This window comes from Ambystoma mexicanum, chromosome 1p (assembly GCF_040938575.1).
Source record: "Ambystoma mexicanum isolate Mex_15411 chromosome 1p, UKY_AmexF1_1, whole genome shotgun sequence".
Classification (NCBI taxonomy): Eukaryota; Metazoa; Chordata; class Amphibia; order Caudata; family Ambystomatidae; genus Ambystoma; species Ambystoma mexicanum.
This window is the reverse complement of record NC_090921.1, coordinates 975671200-975697004: the sequence shown is the minus strand read 5'-3', so window position 1 is coordinate 975697004 and position 25805 is coordinate 975671200. Positions and strand designations below refer to the sequence as shown.

General features: G+C 46.4%; 1 protein-coding gene across 1 annotated transcript in view; it reads right to left on the bottom strand.

The window, feature by feature from the left end:
* COQ9 (coenzyme Q9) overlaps positions 1 to 25805 on the bottom strand; it is a 188244-nt gene that overhangs the window by 7797 nt on the left and 154642 nt on the right. Inside the window, exons 5-7 of the mRNA XM_069654096.1 lie at positions 18946 to 19030; positions 7994 to 8098; positions 7734 to 7889 (exon numbers count right to left, since the gene is read on the bottom strand). Coding sequence (XP_069510197.1) covers positions 7734 to 7889; positions 7994 to 8098; positions 18946 to 19030 — 346 coding nt within the window. The remainder of the gene's footprint in view (positions 1 to 7733; positions 7890 to 7993; positions 8099 to 18945; positions 19031 to 25805) is intronic.

Sequence of the window (25805 nt, the reverse complement as noted above, 5' to 3'; positions counted from 1 at the left end):
TGACAAACTCCATAGGCATCTGCTTTTTGTATGGCGACACATAGCACCTTCAGTGCAGTGTCTCTGAGAAATCCTTTAGATTTCTCATAAGGTTTAAATACCTTTTCTTGTGTGAACTACAGTTCCCAAGAACTCTTTCTCTTTGTAGGTCCAGCACACACCATCTTATGTGGAGTGCTGGGGGGTTACCTAGTAGCCCCTTATCCTATTCTCTCATGTAACATTTGTATGTTACCCTCACTACTTTAAATGGCTGTTGGCAGTGGTTTACTTTTTCCTACCATTGTGCTTTTCTACCTCACGATGAACTCTCAGCTGCAGTACAGCACCCATGGGTGACCATTTTGTCAAAATGGCCCATGTCTTCTTTTTTGCCATTTTCGGTTTGTGAGGTCTTTCTTGGGTTTTACTCTGTGCATTTATACGGGTTTGAGCCCTTTGCCTTGCCTTTGGCGACCTTCAGCCCTGAAGTCTGCCCCTGGCTCGAGTGTGTCTGGAAGGACAGGATGTGAGGGAGGGTCCCGAAACTCCCTTGTCCTTTGTCTCTAGGAATGCCTTAATACAACTAGTCCTGGCTGGCTGGCTGGCTGGCTGTCCTTGCAGGACAGCCACCCTGCAGTGAGATGGACAGCCTAGGCTGCGCATGAATGGGAGAAATCTGATTAAAAGGCAAGGTTTTTGGGACTACAGGCAGAGTCGACCACTGGGAGAAAAACTAGACAAAGAACCCGTGAACCAAGGTTGCTGCAACCTCCTGGACTTTGAATTAATTGCCCGGTGAAGCCCTGCTGCTGTGCTGAACTCTTTTCACCTCGACAGAGAAGCTCCGGACGGAACTTCTCCCCTTGGGTTAGTGGGACCAACTACCCAGAGACAAACTCCACTGGGCCACCATCCCCGAATGGCTGTGCTTCTTTGTTGCTGTAGGAACCCAATGCCAGGGGTCGAGTGCAACCTCTGCCGTGGAACGAATCCAGCTAGAAGCTCCTGGAGACTCCTAGGGACCACCCTGAAGCAGGACCTCCAGATCCAGAGTCCCCTCACCAGAGTGCAAGACCGAGGGAGCAAAGAGAATTTCAACCAGTATCCAAGATCCGCAACAGTGCTATTCGCGAACCGCTGAAACCACAAAGGGCAGCTGAACTGAAAAGAGCCCGTAGCTACCGACGACCTCCCAAGTACTGCCGCAGGAGGCCTCCAGATGTCTTCCCTGTTGTCCCCATGACTGAGGCTCAGGAACAAGGGGTCTGCACCGCTGTAGCAAGACAGAATCCAGCTGACCACTCTCCTTCAAACCAGAGGTACTGTTTAGTCTTGGGGTACTTACCTTATTGCATTGTAGCCGTGCTTTTCTCAGTTGGGGATTGCATTGGCTTACCTTTTAGAGTTGATTCTAACTCTTTCACAGGTTTAACAGCTTGTGACCCTACAAGTGATTTATTAACAAACTCTCTAACTTTGTGCAAGACTTTTTTGATCTAAGAACTGCAACAGATACATACACTGTGTCCCAATCGACTTTGGCTGCCCTGGCTCCCTGAAGACTCTTCTAGTCCATTGACTGATATCGTTTGTCCCTCATAGGTGGTAGCTTATTGTATACTGTTACTGCTGGGAAAATCTTATCTCATTGGAAGATTTAGTTGTCCTCACATCTAATGAGAAACGGACTAACCATTTTTCCTTCCCTATCCTTTCCTTTCTGCAACCTCAGAATCAAATGCCATTACTGTCCTTTTGATTGAAGTCACCTCAGTATGTAGGAATTGTATATGGAGCACATCCAAAGATTATCCACTAACTTGAGGTGATTATGAAAAGTGATTTTAAAGTATATTTACATTTTTACAACAAATTGCCTTTTTAAAGAATGCTTATGCTTATTTAAAATTGATGTTAAATAACTATTTATAACTGAAACCTTGAGTGTAAGTGTTCCTTGGTTACTTGTATTTACAGATTTCATTTGTACTGCTCACATTGACCCCTCTTGAGACAGGCCTGGCTGCTCAGTCACACTACCAACTTGTGTAGTATAGACCTATATCAAAAGGTAGGTTACCTAATAGCAAGTAGATAAGTGTTGTGTAGTCTCACACAGTGTGACTGCACCAATTTTTACCTAACAATATCCCACTCCCTCCACCTTCTCTGCCCGTGGTGAGAACACATGATCAATTCTGGAGAAGGACCTGTGTGCCACAGAGAAACACAATAACTCCCTCCTGTCTGGGTCCTCCTCCCTCCATAGATCCACCAGCCCCATCGTGTTCAAGAATTTACACAGCTTTGTGTCCCTACTGTCCTCTCCCAGGTTTGCTTCCATCTATCCAGACAGGGCTTTATAACTGCATTGAAATGCCCTGCATTTATCATTATTCCTGGTTGCCCTCTAAGATCGGTTAGAAGTGTAGGTGGGGTGCATAGATGTTTATGAGGTTCATGTAGTCCCCACCCTTGTTCCAAGTAATCTCCACCCCAGTCATGGAACGTGTTTGTGATTTGCAAGGCCAGGGACCTTTTAACTAGGATCCCGACCCCCTTTAGATCTCCTGGAGAACCCTGCATGCATCATGTTCCTATACGCTCGTAAGCCACATCTGTCTCCAAGTAGGTGTGTTTCCTGAAGGATCACCACATCCGGTTTATATATCCCTTCAAATACTGAAACGCTTCGCTTCTCTTGATCTGGTCATTCAACCCGTTTACATTCCACGACATACAGTGTATTGTGCCTGTATTAGCCATGCTGATAACTCCCTAATGTGTACCACAATTCTTGTCTGTATACATAGCTTCCATGTTCTTGTCTCCCCTATTGCCTGTGCCCTGTCTCTGCCAACCTAAACTCCCCATCACGCCATATTAACCTACACCCACCACAGTTATCCCATCTTCCTCCCCCACCCCATACTTACACCCCAACTTCAAGTATCTGTTGCCCCTTGTAACTAACCTCCCAATGATACCACCTACCCTCCCCCACTTCACCAGTCGCTTTTTATGACCATTTGTCAACCCTTTCCCTCCCTGCCCCACCCTCTTATTGTGACATCCTGCTCGCTCAAGTCCAGAATTTTTCATTCACTATACTTGTCCACCCTTTTGCATGGAATCTTTCAGGTATGTCTCTCAATTCTTCATCTTTGTTCCTCAAGTCCCACCTCGACTACCCCATCCTCCTGTGTGATCGGACTGCACACCTTCTGTCCCTCAGTCTGCTTTTCTGCTTCCCGGCCACCAGGTCTGGGTGTTCGCCTGGATCTCATTCTCCTCCGCCAGCTCTGCCTCAATCGTATTAATCGTGCCATCCGCTCCCACCTTACATATTTAGTCTTTGGGATCACCTCCCTTCGACTACTGTCGTGGCTCATTTCTTCTTCTCATGTCTTTGTTCCACCTTTTGTTGGCCCCTGCGATGCCCGTCCTTTTTGCTCTCCCAGAGGAACCTGTCATCTATATTCCTCTGTTCTCCGTCCACTCCCAAGTCTCGCCCGACTCTTGAAACGCCCATGATCTTTCCCCCGCCTTGATTTGGAGCTTCGCTCAAACACCAACATATATTTGATCTGGTTGTTTTACTGTCTTTAGCTGTCTTTTGACCACCTCAAATTAACTCCTCACCCTTTGCACTTACAGAGTGTAATCTGGAAATATCATGTCCTTGGCGTTGCCCATCTCTCGCCGCCTGTAGTATAATATCCACGTCACTGAAGTTCAAGAGTTTTGCAACCACCGGCCTTGGGGGGAGCATCCGTGGTGGCGGTCTGTCCGGTACTCTATGCTCTTCTTCAATTGAGAAAATGCTTGCAAACCCCTTTGGTCACAATTATTCTCCAACAGATTTCTCCAGAAAGAGATTCATGGCTGCCCCTCTGCCCTCTCGGGGAGCCCCACCCCTCTGATATTTTCCCTGCAGGATCTCCCTCTGCATATTCTGCTCTATCTTCCAGGGTACATGTCTTAACCTGAAGCACCTGCACCTGTGTCTTGAGGATCCTCACTGGGTCTTCCAGGGTGCTAATCCTCTCTTCAGCCTCTCCCACCTTTTCCGTCACTGCCTGCACATCTGCTCGGAGCAGCGAGACATCCACTACCACCTGTCTGATCCTGTCTTCCAACCTAGCCCCCGTGTCCGTCACCGCCTGTAGGACCTGCGCTAACGTTGGCTGCATCACTCTGCTGGCTACGGGAAGTCCCATGTCCTTCCCCAGGCTGGCTCAAGGCACCTGTGCATTCACCATCTGGCCCACTGTGAATCTGTCCATTTTACTCTGCGCCGCCTTCCCAGTCTTTTCCTTCTTCATTTCTGTAAGCAGTTTCTATTTCCTGTCCTTCTGGGAGCTTTCGCCTCCTTTCACATGTTGTCCCGCCGCCTGCTCCTTTCTCGCTCTCCTGCCACCACCCAAACTTTTCCTCATCCAGCCGGTATACCAGGCCTTAGGGTGGCTGATTAGAAGTCCCAGCCTCTCCTCCTCTCGGGGCTCAAGCAGAGTGCCCACTTCACAGGTACCAGAGTCCTGTTTCTGTCCCCTCTTGACTCAACCTTGGCTGGGCCCTCGTCAGGCCGTTTCTTCCCACCACTCCCCCCAAGTGTTCTGCTAATTTATTGTGGTGGGGTGGGGGGAGGGAAATCCTGATGGATGCTTCTCTCGTTCACTCCCTCTCACCATTTGCTGCCAAACCCAAGGTCCGATTCCTGCCTTCCACTTCTTTGCACCACAATCGGCTCCCTCCTCCTCCGGCCGGCCTGGCTTCTGTGCTTTGGTACCTCTCCTCATTCCTCATTCACCACCTCGTCCCCAGGCCCGCGCTGCTCCGATCATGCCCTCATAGTCACCATACCACACTGCTGTCTGCCCCATGGGGAGAGACCAGTCCTTTCCTCCTCCAGTCTGCGCCACTGCAGCACTCTACAGCATCTCCCCAGTCAACGCCGCCACTCTGGACCTGCTCCAGTGTCCTGTGGTCTGCGAGAGGGATCACTCCTGATCTTTTCTGGGGGGCTCTGTTGCGGTGCTTCTGCCCTGGGCCACACTCGATTGAGCGGAATGGCAGACGCTGTTTCTTTCTCTCCACGGGCAGAACTTGTCCGGTCTGTCAGGGCCCTTCTCCGTTCCTCGGTTTCTGTTCTTCCCTCCGTCTTCGGAGGGAATCTTCCTGTGCCTCTCTTTTTCTGCTGCTGTCTTTCTGGTTCGTTTCCTCTCTGTGTCGCCTCCGAACTGAAGATTTTACGGATTAATGGAGGGTCAGGTCAGGAACCTGCAGGCTAGGCGGCAATCTTTACTGCATCCCCTGCATCCCCTGGTGGTCTTGGGATTTCTGTTTCGCATAGGCGTTCCACTTTAGAAATCTCAGATAGTTTGCATTTAGGCACCTTATCTGTTGAAACACTTTTGTAAAAATCACCTTAAATGGCAACTGAACAATGGTGTCAGATGCAGAATATTACGTCAGAGATAAAAACACCAACATTCCACTTTTCCTGCCCTTTGTTGACATGGTAGTGCCCCCACCCACCTGCAGCCCTTTTAACCACTCCCTATCATCTATAAATCTTCCAGTATATTCTCGATTATCCCTATCCAGTGAATGGATGGGGGTAAACAACAATGTCCTGGGGAACATTTACTACCAGCAAGAAAAGTCATACACAGATAGAAATTGTCTGCAATGAATGCGAATAAGGATCTCTGAACATCTTTAGTTTTCAATGGTGGAACAAAAGTGAATTGGGATCTCCTATGACAAATCCTACTACCTTTTAAATGATGGGAAAGTAGGCACAGTGGCCATTCGATGTATTCACCTTATAGGCATCAGTTTCACATTATTGCAGTTTCTACATGGTCTTCCCAAACATTTAAAACAGCTGATTCTTCTGGTCAAGGACGATGGAAACATTTTTCTTAACCATGGAAGCAAAGTGGGAAAGTGTTGGCAAACACCCTCTTTAAGTCTGGGTTAAGCGGTATATATTAAATACAACCCAACACAGAAACCAAATCACCCCCTTCCACGGAGGAAACACTTAGCAGTGATCTGAAAATCAAGAACGAAATCTCTGTAGTTGCGTATGACCTTATGCAGCAAAATCTATACCGCTGTATGCCAAGACAAATGCATCCACTAGAGACAGGTATGCCAAACAATTTGCTATACAATACCAGCACCTGTCCTCGGTTCTTCACAGAAAGGCAAGCCCAAGACTACCACCCGAATTTCTGAAGCAACGCACTGCCCACGCCCCACTGTGTGAAGGTGGCGAGTCCCTACAAAGATGAATCTCATAGTTGCACTATGCCCAGTGGCTATCCACAACCTGAAACCTACTAAATCTCCTGCTCAACCACCCTCACTCACCACACACGGACCATAGAGGGCTAGAGAAAACCCTCTTGCAAAACCGCACACCTCTCAACCAACTTACAAACCCCATCCACCCCCCCTCACCCCACTATTAGCATCAAACACCCAACAAATCAAACATTGGATGTCTCCCATCTGGCAACAATACGCCTCCAGTGTGCACAACAAAACATACCTAAAAAACGTACTTGCACAGATGCCAGTTACTTCTGGTTCTACACACAACAGCTGATCACAAAGTCTGTCTTTTCCCCCTTTCTCCTCTAATTAACCCACCCCACTTTCCCTTTCTTAACCACAAATGCGCTTGAGACCACAAAAATTAAAGCTGTGTGCAGTTTAAATCAACATAATATATCAACTTTTACATCTAGCATTCTAGGGGCTTGCAGAAAAAGAACAGAATGAAAGGCAAAGTAGAGATGTAATCTGGAGATGATGTGCTGTGTACACGCAGATAACAAGATCGTGCTTTAAAACATATTAACCATAAGTGTGGGAGCCCCTCTAGTGAGTACGAACATGGGACAAATATCTTGTTCTGTGGAATTTCTTCCACTTTGAAGGGTGTAGTGAGCTAAAACGTGGTTGTTGACCCTCCTAAGTGGAGAAATATCCATTTGCATACCAGTCTGGTCCCACACACATGGCCAGTCGAGCACAAAATATTAGGCAATTCTCCTCTGAACAAGAGTACCATTAGCAACCCCAGACATGTGTTTCGCCCTTATTGGACGTCCTTAACGAGGAGTAACACAGTGAACAAGTGGTCCACGTCTGGATTACCCTTGGTTACTTAGAGTAAAACCCTTTTACAAATTAAACAAGATTGTTGGAGCCCCTCTACGGAGGACAAACATGGGACAAATACCCTGTTCTATTGAATTTCTTCCACACAGGAAGGTATACAACCACATACAGTAAGTGAGATAAAACCTGGTGGTAGACACTCCATAGTGAGCACCTTCCCATAGAACAGGTTATTTGGCTGTGTTCGTTCTCGGTAAAGGGGCTCTCAGACCTTTGTGTGTATGCTTTAAACATAGTTTCCAGTTTTCGTGCAGAGCCCAAGAATCACTAAGAGTTTGAAATGAGAATTAGCTAGAACATCTTATAAAAGTGACCCGAATGGTTAATGTTATACATGCCATCATGTACCAACACGTTCAGGCACTCTAGCATTTGCAACTTTACTATTTAGACTCATCAACACTCCCGACACACACTTTGCAGATACTACCATACACCACAGGGCATTAATACTTCCATGTTAGCAATTGTTTTTAGAGGGCCCCCCCCGATTTGGCATATATTGGTACATTTGTTACAGTAATGGTTTTAGATATCCACATGTGTCCATATACCTGTTTGGCACTGTGTCCAAGGTTCATGGCATCACTGATACGGTTCTCTAGAAAGCGCCACGTGTCCTCAAAGTCGGGCGAGGAGTCTTGGACCATCACCAACTCTGTTGTGTTGTAGATCCCAGCCAGCACTGCTCTGCGGGTGTACCAATTTATCTGCAGAGCCCAAGGAAGACCAAGTCAAAACTGCCCATGAGCCATGATAAATCACTGTTCCGCTGCATTGCGTGCCACATCCACAGATATGTCAGCACACTTACGTCGGTGGACTGGTCACCCGCGTAGTGCCACATGTCGTCCACCATAGATGTGAGGAGATTCAGACCCTGGGGTATATTCTGTGGGAGCAGGAGGATACTCAGCGCCTGGTGGAGAAAAACAAACATTGCAAAATCGGAGATTGGAATACAGTAGTACCTAAATCCCAGGGCATTCCTTTGAATCATGAAAACCTAAAAGGGTGATAATGTGTGCATGTTAAGTACAAATCAACACTTTGATGTGAGCTTTCTTATTTGTGGTGTTTTAGTGAAAGTCTCAGTGAGGCAGACCCTCAGGGAATCATTCTCTCACTTTGTCCATCTGCCATGAGGTAGTGGCTCAGCTGCTGGATGTGTGTACTTCCCCCCAGTGATGTAGCAAGTCACTGTATGTGTCAGGGTGCATTTCAATTGTTCACTTTACACGTATTTCAGTCATCCATTTCTTAATTTCTCCTCAATCTAGGTTCCTCAGAGAGGCAGTCCCTAAATTTGTTTCAATTTGTTTAAGTCTATTAACCCATCGCTAACCTTCTACCGGTCTGCATTTCTTCACAAGTAGCCACTCAGCTTGTGTCTTTATGCATCTCGCAGTGAGCCACTATCTCATCTTATGCACGTTTAAAATTTTGTGTGTTCAAATGTCAGTAAGTCAGTCATTGTCTTGCATCTGTCCTCCTTTATAAGACATTCCCTTAGATTCTGTCCAAGTGGCAGTGAGTCAGTCCCTCAGCTATGCCTATGCATGTTTTTCAGCGAGTCACTTACCTATCTAAACATAATTTTCAACTACCTAGTTCTTCGACTCGTGTATGTGTCTTAGTGACCTTGGTTTCAAAGTGTGGGTCTTTTTTCACGAGACAGTACCTTAGTTTCTATCTTTGTTTCTCAGAAAGCATTCCACCGGCTTGTTTCGGTGCATACGTATCAGTGAGTCAGTCCCTTAGTGTGTAAAGTATTTTAATAGCATTTGTGCAGATACATATGCTTTAATAATTAACAGATATTAATGTAACAAACAAACAGAAAACCAATGCAGTCTTCATGTTGCAGTGTCCAGCAAATCCGATGCCAGAAGGGGTTGGTTTCAAGGGGTTTCCATCTCTCGGGTGGTTCTTCGTCAACTTGCTGTTAGGGGTGCATTTTCAGGGGGGTTTATGGTCCGCAGCGTACTCTATGTCGCGCAGCAGAGCTTTCCATGATTCTAGGGCGTCATTAGCATTGTCGCCGCCTGCGTTGATTCCCTCCTGCCAGGCTCTGGTCTCAGCTTCCGTCCATCTTTCTAGGTCTTTAAGTCATCGTTCATGCCTCAGACCCCCCGGTGACTTCCAAGCCATTGCTATGGATCTCTTTGCGAGAATGCAGGCTAAGTCCATTAATTTGAATAGGTGTTTGTACTTGCTCAGTCTGGCATGGGCCCCTAATAAGCATTCTTTTGGGTTCCACTCGTATCTGGTTAGGCCAGCGTTCGTGCAGGTGTCTTTCACCATGGACCAGAATTTTGCTGTTTTGGTGCAAGTCCAGAACATGTGGATCATGTCAGCTTTGTTGTTTCCGCACCAGGGGCATTGTGGGGATACCCGTTTGTTGAAGGTAGCCACTCTCGATGGGGTTATGTACGTTCTATATAAGACGTTCAGCTGGATCTGTTTGAATCTGGTGTTTTTTGACACTTCTTTGGGGTATAGTAATATTCGCTCCCATTCGTTATCCGATAGTGTGATTTCCAGCTCGGTTTCCCATTTTTGTCTCAGTGGCGTACTTTTCGGGTTGGGGCTGTCGATCAGTTTGTTGTATAGGCGGGACACCGGTTTCCAGCCGTCAGCTAGGTCATACATTTCCTGGAGGAGGGGATCTGGGGCGGGTTCCTCTGGCCACATTGTCCATTGTTTTTTGGCAATTGTCTTAAGGCGATGGTACCACAGAAATTGGCCACTCGTGATTCCTTTGTTTGCTTGTAGCGATTCTAGTTCTCTGAACGTGCCCTCTTCATAAATTTTGCCCCATGTGTAAATTCTGGCTCTTTCCCAGTTTCTGGCCGTCGCGAGATCCGTCTGTGTTTTGCAGGCATCGGCCAGGATGGGATTGTTGGGAGTGTAGGGGGGTTTCAGTTGTCGGAGGATGCAGATTCTAGCCCATATCTGCCTGCCTAGGGTTACTATCATGGGGACATCAGATGGTTGTTTCATCGGGTTCCAAAGTATCTCCTTGGGGAATAGCTTGGAGGATGATTGCTGCAGCAACCACGATTCGGCAGACGGATCATCAGAGAGCCATTTAGTCACATGACTGAGTTGTGCAGCTAGATAGTATCTTTGGAGGTCTGGTAGTTGTATCCCTCCCTCTTTGTACAGGAGCGTGAGTGGCTAAGGAGATTTTATGTCTGGATGGCCCCCATATGAAGTCCTTGATTAAAGATTCCAGTTTTTTGAAGAAAGGAGGTCTGATGTAGTGGCAAACATTCACGAAGTAGTATAAGAGTCGGGGGAGGATTATCATTTTGACAATTGCTGCTCTGCCCATAATTGCGAGCGGAAGCTTCAACCAAAACTTCATGGATTTGCGGAGGCCTTTTATTGCTTTTTCCGTGTTATGTTTGTGTGTGAGCTCGGGGGTGTGGCTCACGTCGACACCTAGGTACCTAAATACCTCCGGTTGCCATTTCACCCCGACGTCTGGTAAGTCGGAATTGTCCAAGCTCCTGAGCCTTGCTAGTGGGAACGCATAGGATTTTGGCCTGCTAAATTCGATCCCGGAGTATCGGGCATAATTGTCTAGGATGTCTAGCGTGACTTTTGCATTGAGCCGTGGGTCCCTCAGGTATAGGAGAACGTGATCCGCGTACAAGGATATTATGGAGTGATCATTGCCCAGCCTGATACCCGCATCAAAGTGCTGTTTCCTGAAGTAAATGACTACTGGTTCCAGGCCTAGGATGTATAACATCGGAGATAGCGGGCATCCTTGTCTAGTGCCCCGCTGTATAGCCCAGGATTCAGAGACCGTTCCTCCAGTCTTTACTCTCGCTAGTTGTATAGTACCTCGACCCATCGCACAAAGCCTTTGCCAAAGCCAAACTCTCTAAACACCTCATCAGCCATTCCTATTAGATGGAATCGAAGGCTTTTATGGCATCGAGCGATAGCACCGCTAGGTCTTCGTCTCTGTCGTAGGTGTCTGCCGCAATGTGCTGAAGTCTCCTCAGGTTTGCTGTGCTATTGCGTCCTGGAACAAAGCCATTCTGGTCTTCATGGATCAAGGTTCCCACCACCCTTGCCAGCCTCTTGGCCAGGATTGTAGTCAGGATCTTACTATCGTAGTTTAGCATTGCAATTGGGCGGTATGAATCGCACTTGTTGATAGGTTTGTTGGGCTTCAGTATGGGAATGATCGTTTCTTTCATGGAGTTGGGTAAGATTCCATTTTCGTATGCCTCCATATACACCTCATGCAGGACCGGGGTGAGGGTAGCTTCATACGCTTTGTAGAATTCTGACAGAAGTCTGTCACTCCCTGGGGCCTTGCATGTAGCTAGCGATCTAATCGCCTCCGTCACGTCCTCCACGGTGATCTCCGCGTCTAATAGTTCTCTTTGGTCTTCCGACAATCTTGGGAGCTCTGTTTCCTCTAGGGTGGCTCTTATGTCCTCCACTGGTATTACTGTGTCATGTGCGTACAGTTTAGAGTAGAAATTGGCAAATGCACGATTGATATCTTGCTGGGTCCTATGGGTTGCCCCCTTTTCATCTGTAATCTCGGTTGGCAGGTGTCTTGGGAACTCGCGCTTGCAAAGCCAAGACATCATTCTGCCAGGCTTGTCCGCTTCTTTGTGTGCCTTGGCTGTGTAAGTTGTGTAGTCGAATTTAGACAATCCTTTCCAGGCGGAAAAGCATTCCTCCCGAGTTTCTCTTAGTTTTGTCTCAGTGTCTGGTGAGGCATCGATTTCGGATTCCAGATGCGTGATCTTAGTTTCCAGGTCTTCTAGTTCCATTTTCAAGTGTTTCAAGTGTTTGCGGATGCCTCCCGCTCCAGATATCACCTCTCCCCTTGTTACTACTACTTTCATGGCTTCCCATAGTGTGCCCAAACTTGTCAATGAGCCTTTATTAATGTCTAGGTAGTCTTCCAGTTTGGTTCCAAGTTCCTCCTTGAAAGACTGATCTGTGAGTGCTGCCGCTGGCATTCTCCATAATGGGATTGGTGGTCTGGGTCCTCTAAGTGTCCATTGCATGACCAGCGGGGAGTGATCCGAGATGGATCTGCCTAGGTACGTTGTGGATTCCACCTGTTGTGCCAGCTCTCGGTCTATTAGCAGGTAATCTATTCTTGTGTGGATCTTGTGTGGGGCCGAGTAGTAGGAGTAGCTCCTCTCAGTGTGGTGTTGTTCCCTCCAGATGTCCACTAGGTCGAGGTGTTCTATTGTGCTGTTTAGTGCGTTGGCTGCGGTGTTCTTTAGGTGGTGTGGGGGGGTCCGATCTGTCCATAGTTCTGTTCCTGATGCAATTGAAATCGCCTCCCCATATGAAAGCTCCCTCTCTGCGGAGTATCATTTTAGCGCTTAACATTTTGAGGTGTGAGGGTATTCCGTGTTGTGGTAGGTATGAGTTTACCAGGCATACGGTCGTGCATTCGATAGTTCCCCACATTATTAGGTATCTGCCCTCTTTATCGGCTTCGTAGTCCAGTAGTTGGAATGGCACTGTTGGGTTTATTCATGTGAATACTCCTCTGGCGAACTTGGAATAAGGTGCCCCTCTACCGGTCCCTCCCCATCGTTCGGACAGTTTGGATGTGGATTCATCCGTAAGATGGGTCTCTTGAAGCATTGCAATCGAGATCTTTTTCCTTTGCAGGTAGTAATGAATACGGTTCCTTCTCAAATATGTGCCCATTCCCCTAACATTCCACGTCATCACCCTGAGTTGAGATGCCATTGCATTGTTAATTTGGTCTCTACAATCCAGTCACCCCAGATTTCCCGGGGGAGCTGTTGCCCCTGGCTGTGAGGTTAGTTGCCCAGGTTTCGGTGTTCCCTTGTCTCTGGTCTCCGAGGTCGACTGGCCACATGCATTTTCCTCCTTGGTGTTTTGAAGACTGCATAACTAACAAAACAATTAACATAACTTGAACTGGTGCGCCCAGCAACTACAAGTTCTTTTCAGTGCTTAGGCGCCCCTTGTGTGGATTTACCTCCTTGGTTTTTGTTTGCCTTGTTCATGTGTTGGCCTTGTGAGCCAGGAGCCATTCCACGCTTCGGTCGATTGCGACGGGGGCTCGTTACTCTTCCGGAGGCTGTGTCTCTTTACCCTCTGCCAGGTTGTTGTCTTCCAGCCATATTTTGGCGGCTGCAGGGGTCTCTAGAAAAATCGCACAGCCCTTGTGAATCACCTTCAGTCTTGAGGGGTATAACAGCATGTATTTCAAATTCAGGTGTCTGAGCCGCGCTTTGATCGGGACGAATGAGTTTCTCTCCCTCTGGACTTTCTGGGTGTAGTCGGGGTAAATGGATATTTTAGAGTCTCGAAGGGTCCCTTTTCTCTGGAGTGCCGTAGGATGATTTCTCGGTCTTGAAAATTGAGTATTTTGGCGATTATGGGGCGAGGATGTGAGCCCAGTGGAGGTGTTTTTTGTAGGGATCTATGCGCCCTTTCGACCGAGAAACCTTGTGTTAGTTTTTCAGCGCCTATCTCTTGTTGCATCAGGGACTCTATGTAGGCCGTCGGGTTCGAGCCTTCGCTTCCTTCTGGGACCCCAAGTATTCTGACGTTACTACGCCTAGCCCGGCCCTCGGCCTCCTCAGCTTTGGCCACAAGCATGGCCACCTTCCTTTCCAGGTCGACAACCTTAGCTTTCAGTTCCGTTGCGTTGTCAGACGTTTCTTTTATGGTTGTCTCAGCGCTCGTCACTCTCTCGGTTAGGTTGGGGGCCTCCTTGCGCATAAGTTGTATTTCGGATTTGAACTCACCAATTCTGGAGCCTATGAATGTCCGTAAGGATGCAATGGCTTCCAACACCTGGGTTTGGTTTTCGGAGGACTCAGCTACTTTTTCTTGTACCTGTTCGGGGGTGGAGGGACGTGGTTGCGGGGGGGGGGGGGACTTCGTTTTGGTGGATATGTATGTGTCCATGGTGGCTATTTTCCCCTTGTTTCTGGCGGACATGATGAGGGGTGTGCAAGTACTCTGCCCCGTCTGTTCCAGGGGTGGGAGCGCCCGCACACTGCAACAACCTGGAGGGGCAGCCGTATGGTTGGGTGGGTGGGTGGACTTGGCTTGGTCCTACACACGGTGCTTTGCGCAGGTTGTTTCCAGGGTTCGGCTAGGTGACGAAGAGTAGCACGAAGACACTCCTGGAAAGGCCGTTCTGGCCTGGTGAAATCAGTTTCCCAGTCTGTTCTTAGGGGAGCGTTCATAATTATGCAAGTGGTGCGTATCTATGGTCCCCTATAGTGGAAGTGTTCGGCGACCTTGTTAATTACGAGCCCCCTCCCCCGGTTCTCCGCACCTCGAGTTCTTAGGGCTCTCTGCCGTGGAGGCGGGTGAGCGCCGGGGTTGTGTAAGGGATGGGGTCCGTGCGTCTCCTCGCGGCGACACTCCCTGGTGTTCCGGCTGTGCTGCTCTCCTGTAGGCCGTGGGCCAGCTACTTCTTGTCCCCTCGGCTGGTTGTAGTTCTCCATGCGCCAGGGCCGGAGCCCCGTTTTCGTCGGCGTCACTCTCCTGCAAGCCACGGGCCATGGGCCAGTGGGGCTACTCGGGTAATTTCAGAGGTCGGAGTCAGGGATCTGGATCCAGCTTCCGCGTGCGGGAGCTTCTACTTCTTGTCTCCCCCGGCTGGTTGTTTGTGTCCCCCCGCAAGGCAGGGCTACAGCGGCATGTTGTGGTCCGCCGGTGACGACCGTGGACTCGTGCTGGAATGAGCCCGGGCGGGGGGACGGGGTCCTCTTTAATCGTGGTCCGCCTCAGAAGCATTCACCAGTTGTGGATTGGGGCCGCTGTGGGGGCGGCCGCTGTTTCTGTCGGTGCCGTTTTCAGTGGGTGGCCGCCATCTTGGATCCCGCCAAAGGTGGGGGGGGGTCGTTATGATGGCGATTCTGCTGGTTTGGAGGCTTCGATCCCAACGAAAGTTGTGGGGTTGTGTCGGGAGCTGGTTCCGCTTCACTCGGCCCGCTTTTCTTCGTCGCAGGTGTGATTTGGGTCAGGCAAAAAGAATCAAGATGCGGCGTCTCGGCCAGAGCGCGGCACCTCAGCCTCTACTCGCCGTGAGCTCCAGGCCACGCCCCCCTCAGTCCCTTAGTGTGTTTATGTATTTCTATGTGAGTAGGCCCCTCAGTTTGTGCATGTGTGCATTTCTCAGGGAGTCAGTCCCCGTCAGCGCACACATACATATCAAAGTGCAAGCCAGCGTACAAGAGAGCGTTAGAGGAAAAAAAGCAAATGAGCAGGACATAGCAAGACATAGCAAGAATGAAATAAAAAGTAGGTTTGCTTTCTCAGTGCATCATTGTCAGTACCAGCGACACCTCTGTAGAAAACTGTGCACTGCTCCATTGCCAATTAAGTTAAGAACAGTTGGTGTAGATTTCTCATTTTTGGTCAGTGTTGGGTAAGATTTTGATAGCAATAATAAATCATCCTGATCTGTGTCAACCCCAGAACGTTTTGCTTTTTTACTGGTGGGTTTTGTTTCCTTATGTGAGTTTTCCTTTTCCACACACGCAGAATCTTTTACTCTTTTTATGGGGGTAATTTTTAAGACTCACCATAGTATCTTTTAAAAGTTATCCTCTTTAACAACTTTTTGGCAATAAGTGCCTATTGTTGCTGGGTTACGCTAGGGACTCCCCACCTTATGCGAACTACAGCCCCCAAGGGTAGAAAGGATCTTTGGATCCCTTTTACATTTTATTAGGTGAGACCAGCACCCCCACCCTATGTGGAGTGCTGGGGAGATACAATGTATCGTATCCCCATTCTCATTCTAAAGGTAGCATTTATGTTACCAGGACAAACTTACCTTAAATGGCTGGTGGCAGTGAACTTTTCTACCAATTTGGTGCACCTTTACCGCAGGCTGTTTCCACAGGCACCCATTTTACCAAAATGGCCCCTGTCTACTTTTGTCCATTTTAGCATTTCTTGTGCTTTCTTGTTCCTTCCCCTGACCTCCAGGGCGGGAAATTCCTTTGCATGCTTTTTATCTTCGGCAGGAGTCCTGTGGACACCTCGCTCAGGCTCCAGAGGGTCTGTGAAGACAGGTATCAAGGGAGGAGTCCACAACTCTGCAGCCCTTTGTCTTCCAGCCTGCCTGTGAGAATCCAGTTCAAACTGGGTGACTGGCTGTCCTGAAAGGACCGCCAACTCCCCCAAATTTGAATGTTGCACGGCTGTTTGATTGGCTGGGTTCCTGCATAAAAGTCAGATCCTGGAAGCTGAAGAGGTAGTCGACCACTGGAACGAAAACAGAAGAGGATGATGAAGGAAACGTGGCTGAGACAATTCCCAGTGACAAGAGAGCCTGCTTTCTAACTGGAGCCTGCTGTAACCCTCCCTTCCACTCGACCTGGGGATCCCATATCTGATGACCCAGAGCCTGGTGAGACCCACTAGACTCAAGAGGACCTGCATTTTTAGCCATCCCACGTTGTGCTGCAACCTTGCGGGGCTGCAATAGGCCAATGCCCTGGCACCTCAAGCCATTGTGTGGTGCACAGTCTTCCTAATCTTGCTGAAACTTTGTGGGCATGAGACATGAATCAAGTCCGAAAAGACCTCTCACCAGTGTGCTGTGCCTGGAAAATTATGAGAATTCGACCAGTGATGTTCTGTCTTCTTCTTTGCTCCTTAAAAGGTCCAAATCCACAGAGCAGAGAAAACCTTGCCTAGAGCCCTCCCTGTGATCCGTGTTGCAAAAGTCCTTCCGGTGTCCTGTCTTCTTGATGAAGGAATTCAATGACTGGGTTTTTGGCTGCAGATCCTGGAGTCATCCTGCTGCAAAATCTTCTTCTGTGCTGAGGTAATGTGCTGGCGTGGGCATTTACTTACTTTAAGTCTCTTGTGATTCCTGTGTAGTTTTGGGGTGTTTTCTGTGATTGGGAGGTCTCTCATCCAGTTTACCCAGGTCCACTGCTGAAATCCTCCTAGGGTGTCTTCTTTGACGCCCTGGACCCTAAACTAACTCTAAAGTAAAATGCTTACTTGTTTGAACAGTCTCCTCTGGAACTCTGAACGTTTCCTGCAACTGAGCCCTATCTCACCCTGACTACAGCTGGCTCTTAGACCAATACTAGAATTGAGAAGGGCTGGATATTTTAAGTGGTTTACCTTGAAAAGAAAACCAAGTGTTGAAAAGTTACTTACTTGTAAATGAACTACTTGGTAACTGTAGCTATGAGAGTGTATAGTTACAAACAAGTTATTACTTACCTTAGATATGTTTTGCCATCCTGAAAAGTATATATAGGATGTACTTATCTTGAATAAGCTGTGTGCCTTCTTAAATAAATATTCTTAAATTCTTACTGTCCTTAGAAACTGTCTCGCCACTCGAACAGAAAGTAGATAGAAGGTTAACTTACTCACATGTGAATTGGGCTCCCCTCTTCCCAAAAGTAATGCTGTTGGTTTCACTTCATTATTCCTGTTAGGATAATTGTATGAGTGTCCCAAATTGGGTCTTGCTTCCCCTGCACAGAATAAGACTGCTTAGGTCATTCTTACCTTTTAGGTTGCTGGCAGCTCCTTACAAAAGTATAGAGGTGTTATTTAACTTGTGTTAGTTGTGTGCCTTCCAAAAATGGGTTAAAAAGTTATTGCTTTCCTTAGTCTGTGCACTGAAAAGCAACTGTAATAGAAGATTGCACAAAAAGGTGTACTTACCTTGAGTAGAACTGTGTTAACCCAAAAGAATGTATAGGTTTTTACTATTCCTAGAATAAGGGTGTCACTATTCTGCAAAGTATATTGCCCAGTTGATATAACTATGTGATTCCTTGCTGAGCGTCAAGGTACAACTGCTAGGGTCTACTACCCTATATTACTGTAAGTACTCCAAAAGTAACTATTGGGTTTGACTTCCCTAGAACTACTGTTAGGTGTTCCAAATAAGGTTATATGCGTTGGTCTGTGCACCTACAAGTACAGTGTTGTATTTTTTTTACAATGTGTTTATACAATCTGTGATCGTAATTATTCCCCCCAAGATTTACCTGGGCCTACTTGTAGTGTGTCAGTGTTTCTTTGGACCATGTGTATTACAATTTCGTTGTACTGATTCTACAGCCCTCTCTCCCAAGATAAGCCTGGCTGCTCTGTCTAAGCTACACTAAACTCGGGTGGTACAGCCTTATACTAAAAGTGGAGTCTTGTACTGCCTCAGTTGAATGGTTTTGGTAAACCCTTAGTTGGACTTCAGAAAAACTGTCCTAACCGTCAGTGCAGTATGAGCTTCTTGAGAGTCCTCTTAATATGCATTTCCTATTACGAGTCCATCAGAATCTGTCATTACTGCGCCGCCTGTAACTGTGCCAATGAAAATGTCAACGCCAATTACAGTGCGGCGCAGTGATCAGATGGAAAACTTTCCCCCCGCAGTACTCCAACCTCCACCCCACTTACCTTTACCACAGAGCACTTCTGTGTGTGCTGCCGTCTCCCTTGTACCTCCGCAGTGTCGGTGGGCAGTGCCGGCACCGCAAGGTACATTAAAAAAAAAAAGATTTATTTTCCCTATTCCCTGCTTACCGTAATGGTAAGCAGGGGATACCCCTGCAACCACTCACTCCCATTACTGCGACCAAGGAGAGCGGGGACACCCCCCCAAAACCCCACTCCAGTTGGGCGCAGTAATGGGAGGAGGCATACTCTAACATGCCGACAGCACAGTAAAAGTGCAGTCTGCATTTTAGAGTTGTAGTTTTAGTACGATTCCATCCATTCATATGCAGGATTGTGTACCTGGGGCCAAGTCTCGATGTATGGGATAAGCATCCTCAGCCTCGTTTCCACTGCGTCCCTCAGAAACTGATCAGTCTTCTTTTTCCTAAAAATTGCAAAAGTAAATATTACTCACTTGTTCAACCTCTACTTCTAGAAGTCTATGCACTCTCGTAATACCTACGATTGGGGAGCCTATTTGGACCAGTAATTCAGATTTAACAGTATAGTTATTTTTGAGATAAGAGAAAATATACAGTTCTCCCCCATATAATTCACTGACCCTCATTGGTTCTGTATATGAAATAACTCGATGGGATGGGATGGAATATGGCAGACGAAGGACAGCAGAGGGGCATTGGCAATAGAAAAGCTATAAAACACAAACACTGAAGCTACTGCACACTTTTGAGTGTTCAGGAGGACAGCGTCTCTATTTGATACCAACTATCATAACTAGATCACAAAACAGAATGCTGAAAGAAGACAACATGAAAGACCACCTGATGCTCCCCCCTTAAACCGAGCGAAGTTTGCAGCTTGTTGGCAAATTATGTAGGTTGCTATTGAGAATGCAGGTAATTTTAAGACTAAGAGTTCCACTTGGTGTAACACAAAAGCTATTGGGCATGGTGTGGTTTAGAAGTTCAAGGGAGTTCAACTGCTGCCCAATTGCTGATGTGCAGTTAAATGGGTGCTGCTGATTTGTGGTGTGATATTGAGGGGTGGTAGCTTATTGGGGGACTTTAAGGCTGCATATTATAAAGGTGGGTGCTCAAGTGGGCCACCTTTTTTAACTGGGCAGTGTGGGAGATTTGGAGGGTTGCAGGAAGTAGGGAGTTTAAGATTTGCCAATAAGTGTCCTAGGAGGGGTTGAATTGTTGCAGGTTGCTGAATGCTCTAGGCTGCCACTACAAAGAGGTTGATGGGTTGTTTTCTTTTGTCAAGGAATGTTGAAAATTAAATGTTACAGGTTCTTATTGGGTTTTGGTAGGGGCTTGAAGTTTGCAGATTAATTGGACTTGATGAGAAGGAGCCTGCCAAACCTAATCAGTGAAAGCAGGAAGATAGGTGTAGATACTGTCAGCGAGGAGTAAACAGAGTTTCAATTTCAGATGTGGACCAACATGAATATTGTTGGCACCAATGATTTGATGGTAAAGGACCTAAAGTAAGAATGGGGAAATCCTAGGTCATGGAAGGGAGCAGAAAACGGCTGGGCAAATTGACATGACTAGCCAAATACAAAAAAAGATGGTTGTGAAGTATTGTTTTGCTAGGCTGGGTTGCAGTTTGTTGGGGGATGCAGGTTTGTAGAATAAAGAGTTGAGGATCCCACGTTGTTGTAGGCAGGATGGAGGGCTGTGTGATGAAGGGTTGCAAAGTTGAATGTTGTCATGAAATTATGTTAAAGGCTAAACGGTGGTGGGGTTCTGATGGTTGAATGTTTGCAAGCACGGGTGGAGGATGGCAGGTTTTTCAAAAGAGTTTGAACAATGTATGTTGTGGGGATTTCCAATGTTGCAGATTGGTTGAAAGGGATCTTCAATTGCTACGGTGGGAGAGTTCAAACAACCCAAGCTGGCAAGCTGGCTAAGGGGCGGTTTGTGGTGTTGAAAGGGTTCACAGGCCCAACCTGCATCCTCAAACACAAAAACGGTGTCTCTTTTGCCTCTAATTGTAAGAAAGAAGAAAAAAGGTATATTTGTCTTCAGTTTTAAAAAATAACTGTTAAACAGCACCCACTACACTCTGCCCAGGCTAAGCGAAAAACACTTCTGTGCCACCTACATTCCTCAAGGATAAAAACATTTAGAAAACACTAACTGATGCTCCCCATCGGTTGGGAAACCTAAAATAGAAGGATGTGCCCCACCCTAGTGCCACTGAGCAAAATGTTACTCACTCACTGAAAAGCCCATCATTCATTCTGCCATGGGCTCAAAGAACATTCAAGTCATAAAACTCTTAGGTAGCTTGAAAATCATACAGTGGTAAGGACTTCTCTAGGAGTATAACTAAATCTAATACCAGTGACTGAATTTTATTAGGATGTTCTTATTAGAAGTTTTAGACTGATTGAATTGTAAAGGTTTTAATTAACAGACTCGCTATTTTATTCTATCTAATAATGATGTATTAAAATGTGTTAAAGGTCATCTATAACAAGATAACAATAATAGAGAAAATATACTAATGACCGAGTCTTTCAAATATATTTACAAAAGTGCACGCCATGCTAGTTCTTTAACTAGTACGGTGGCGGCTAAAGAATATTGCTCTAGTTGTCAGCGATCTATGATTGAAGCTCCTAGGTTGTTGCCACGTAGATCTATGTCACATACAACAGAGCTCCAACATGTCCCTGGAATCCATGACAATTGCTATGACAGAAGTTGCCATGGGGAAGGAGACAAATTGGTTGAAGATGAAACGGGTAAGGCAGATAGTGGTTATGTGCTCTGTACCGCCTATAGATCTTAAATTAATGAATCAGCGCTTTTGTGTTAATGGATCTTTACTATGGGAATTTGCTGTATCCAAAGCTCCTACTGCGTGAACAAACGTTTGCAAAGTGTTTTGCAACCCAAGTATATTACTCCTACCTTGCACGATCTGCACAGGCTACCGCTTGCTTTCTATGTGAAATACAACCTGCCTGTTAGGCACTTCAGAGTTTTTAAGGTTGCAGCACCGTATTATTTGCAGTCTTTTGTGGCAAGTTGAAGCACAAGTTTGCAGACTTATGTCAGAATTGTACCTTGCAGTGCCAGTGGTGTGTCAACCTATATTTGAGGGGTGCACCTACTAGTTTGTGGCTTCAGAGGTATGAAATGCTTTGCCTTTGATGATGAAATGCATCACCAATGTTGTCCCTGGTGATCCAGGGCTGCTGTAAAACCCATGTTTCAATTTAGCTTTGCCATCTTGATGTTGATTTTGTAATTTCTGAATTTGTTATCATTGTGCATTGCTTCGTTGTGGTTGTAGTTACATTTTAATAACGTTACGAGTTACTAAGCAAGGCATAAAAAAGCTATTTGCTATGCAATTCTATAGGTTTGGTACTTAAATTGACACTTGTATAGCACAACCTGCTATTTAATTCACCTGTTCAAGGAAAGCAGTTTGCTGTGCATTCCTCTCTTGACCTCAAGGCTCTCTCCACCCTCTTTTCTCTGTTCAGTGAAACGTCAAAGGGGTTAATCGAGAGAGTGCAGCAGTAATCATCTCCTTCAATCCGAAAAAAGTGCCAAAGGCCTATGTGCGAGTTCTAGGCAAGACAAGTTCTTTCTTTTTTTAAATAATCCCAAACCAGATATAATCAGGATGATACTTTTAGTAAGTTAACTCTATCCTGTTTGGTAAAGACTGTATGTGTTAACTTCATTTCTTTAAAAGGCAGTTCTGCACCTCCATTTTTAAAAATGTAAGTTGTTACATAATCAATAATTATAGTAGTCCTACCGTAAAATGCTGCATTGTCTCCACGCCATGTTTGTCAGTAAAATTTAAGATGGTGTATTTAAATCTCATAGTGTCAATTAGATTTCATTTTTTTCAGGAAGATGCATCATATTGACAAGTAAAAACTTTTGGAAATGTACATGATCACACTGCCAAATGCCTCTGATGGCAAACTTAGTTCTGCCAATCGATTGTTGCATACATCTGTGCAACTGGTACTCAGCCCATGCGCTCATCCCAAACTCTGACATTCTATCTCATCAACCTGTTGCTTAATATTAGCTAACCAGAAAGTGAGATGGCCGCAAACTACAATATTCCACATAGTTTGGGATTTATCTGCCTACTACGCCATCCACTCTGATTAGTCTCCTTCTTTCTTCCCTCTTACATAATGACTGGATGTTTACACAATGTTGTGATCAATACTTCTTTCCACTCTGTACATCTACAGATATAGTGTAATACTATACATTGTAGTTAGACTCCAGAGCTCGCTTTGCTTTACCAGTGATTGCATTATTTATAAGCACCTGCAGGAGAGAACTAGCCAATCTGGAATCTGTAAGTAGCTAGCAGCCTTTCATGCAGGCCGGCTGGGCCTCTGCCAAACCTTCACCCTGTCCACAAAAGTGATGGGTGGAAGGTTTCGAATTAATCTAAACCACTGGCAATTGCTCTGGGCAACCTTCCACTCAGGTCAAGATTTATTCTAAACCTTCCAGCCATCAACTCTTTTGTTTTGAAACCTTCACCCTGTCCCTGAAGACGGTGCCCTTTGCTGAATTTCCACTGGAGTGCCACATCTTGACCCACCTAACACTCCGCACCACCGCCCACTCACCTGCACACCTCCAGGATCACCTTCAGTTCTTGGAAACCATTGTTTTCAATTATGGACATATGTGTAATTTCTTTTTAAGTGAAGCATTGTTAGACAAGATTGTATTCAGTACCCTTTGGGTGCACTATAACAACCCTGACCTCCTGGTAATAGGAACCCAACCTTTGGTATAAGTCTGTACTACACAGGTTGGTAGCATGTTGAACAGCCAGGCTTATCTCAAGAGGGGTCAATGTGAGCTGTAGGAGAGTTACACAGAGATTCACAGTGACAAGTATGCAAATAAACTCTTGCACACAAGGTTTGAGTAAGCCTTCTTCAGAAGGGGCAATATAATAGTAAGCTACACATACACTCCAAAATACACACTTTGAGTTTCCCTAAATCAGCAAATACCCATTTGGGATGGCACACAGACACTTCCTACACCCTCAGGTGACTTCAATAGTTAGGAAACTGTGGACATTAATGTATCACTGTTGCATTCAGGGCAATACTCAGGAGTATGTCAAAGAAAAAGATTATTAGAATAAAACAAGAGATCTCACAAATATTCTGAAGCAGGTAAGTACTTTTGGTAACCCCCAATGCAAAGTAAGTTAACCCCTTCCTGGAAGGAGGGTTAAACACAGAGTCAGAGGGAAGAAGAGTTTTTCAGGGAGCCAGGCCAGGCCAAGCCAAAGTCAATTGGACAAAAGTCAAGGTGAGCTGAAGCAATTCTTGCAGGTTAGTAAAAGTCTTGCACAATGTTTTTGAAGTCTTTGTAGAATAAGAAGAAAGCTCACTTTAATTGAAATTGTCTGGGGCTACCGTTTCACTCCTACGGCCCATAGTATGCATCGCAAATCGACCTAACTGTATCAATAGGCCCTGGTAGTTCTGCTAACTACCCTGCATTAGTACTCCAATGGCTGCTGCATAATACTGCCTAACTCATGTTCATTCTGTCATCTACGAGCACTAATGATTACACACTGTAAAACAAATCAAAGCTGCCTGGCACATTATAGGTATCATCAGCTAGGGTGATTACCCATAACTCTTCCATGCCGGACTAACACTCATGTGGCTTAATCACTACTTAAATGCATAACTAGCCTAATTGTGTGCACCCTGTTCACTGGCCTATTGCTTAGATCTTGAACTAGCCTAATTGTGTGCCCCCTGTTCTCTAGCCTAGTGCTTAGATTTTGAACTAGCCTAAATTGTGGGCGCCCTGTTCACCGGCCTACTGCCTAGATATTGAACTAGCATAACTGTGTGCAACTTGTTCACTGGCCTATTGCTTACATCTTGAACTTGCCTAATTGTTTGCGCCCTGTACACCGGCCTACTGCTTAGACTTTGAACTAGTCCACTTGTGTGCACCATGCTCACTGGCCTATTGCTTAAATTTTGAACTTGTCCACCTGTGGGCGCCGTGTTCACCGTCCTACTGCTTAAATTTTGAACTAGTCTACTTGTGTGCACCATGGTCAATGGCCTATTGCTTAAATGTTGAACATGCCCACCTGTGTGCCCCATGTTGACTGGCCTACTGCTTAAACTCTGCATTCATCGCCGAGACCGACCCGTCCTCATGGCCGCCCTCACCATGGCAACCATCCTACCTTTGTTCCACTCAATTGCCCTAACCTACTTTCTACCTCCTTTGAAATCACCCTCCTCACACTCAGGGTCCTCTGATCTCAGCAACCACAAAATGGGCACCCCTCTCAACCCAATCAGCCCTACAGAATGGATCCAACTCTTTGCCGCGCCTCCTACACCATGAATTCCCTGTCCAGTGAATGTCAGAAACCCAAGACTAGGTTCTCGTATCCCATACCGTGAGACTCCTACCAGGCCGGACTCAACTCCTGCCACCCAAACTCACACCTGCCCGGTCAACCACCTGCCTAGCTAAGACTATGGAAGCCTCTGTAATACCTAGCCTGTCGCCACCCCCCTCTCAGTTCCAGGTGTATTATCACCTGTCTTACCCTACCATCAGAGGAGCACTCATTAATGCTCGGGCTATGGTAGCCTACGTGCTGGACATTTCTGACCTTATCACTACCAACAGCTTGGACTTCCTTGCCATTACTGAAACCTGGTTATAACAGGCCCACCACTATCATTAGCCATCCCAGATGGCTACTCCGTAATAAGGACAGATAGAGACACCGGCAAAGGAGGCAGAGTAGCATTCATAGCTAAAACTCTCCTGGGCCTTAGAGCCACCTCCCATGCCAGCCTCCCCTCGGCGGAACTTTTGTCAGTTAAGCTCCCCCTCTCAGCTACCCAAACGATCCTCTTACATATTATTTACCGGCCACCAGGTCACATCTCCTCCTTTGAGGAGGACATCACTGATCTACTAACAAATAATACCAAACCAGGATCGCAAATTATCCTGCTGGGAGATTTCAATATAGGTCTCCACAATCTAAATGACCCTAACGCTACAGCTCTGGAAAATTCAATTTCCCAGCTTGGCTTTAACCACCGTATCACGGCACCCATGCATAATAAAGGTCGAACATTGGACTGGTTGGCAGATCTTAACTGCTCTACCACCATCCTCCAG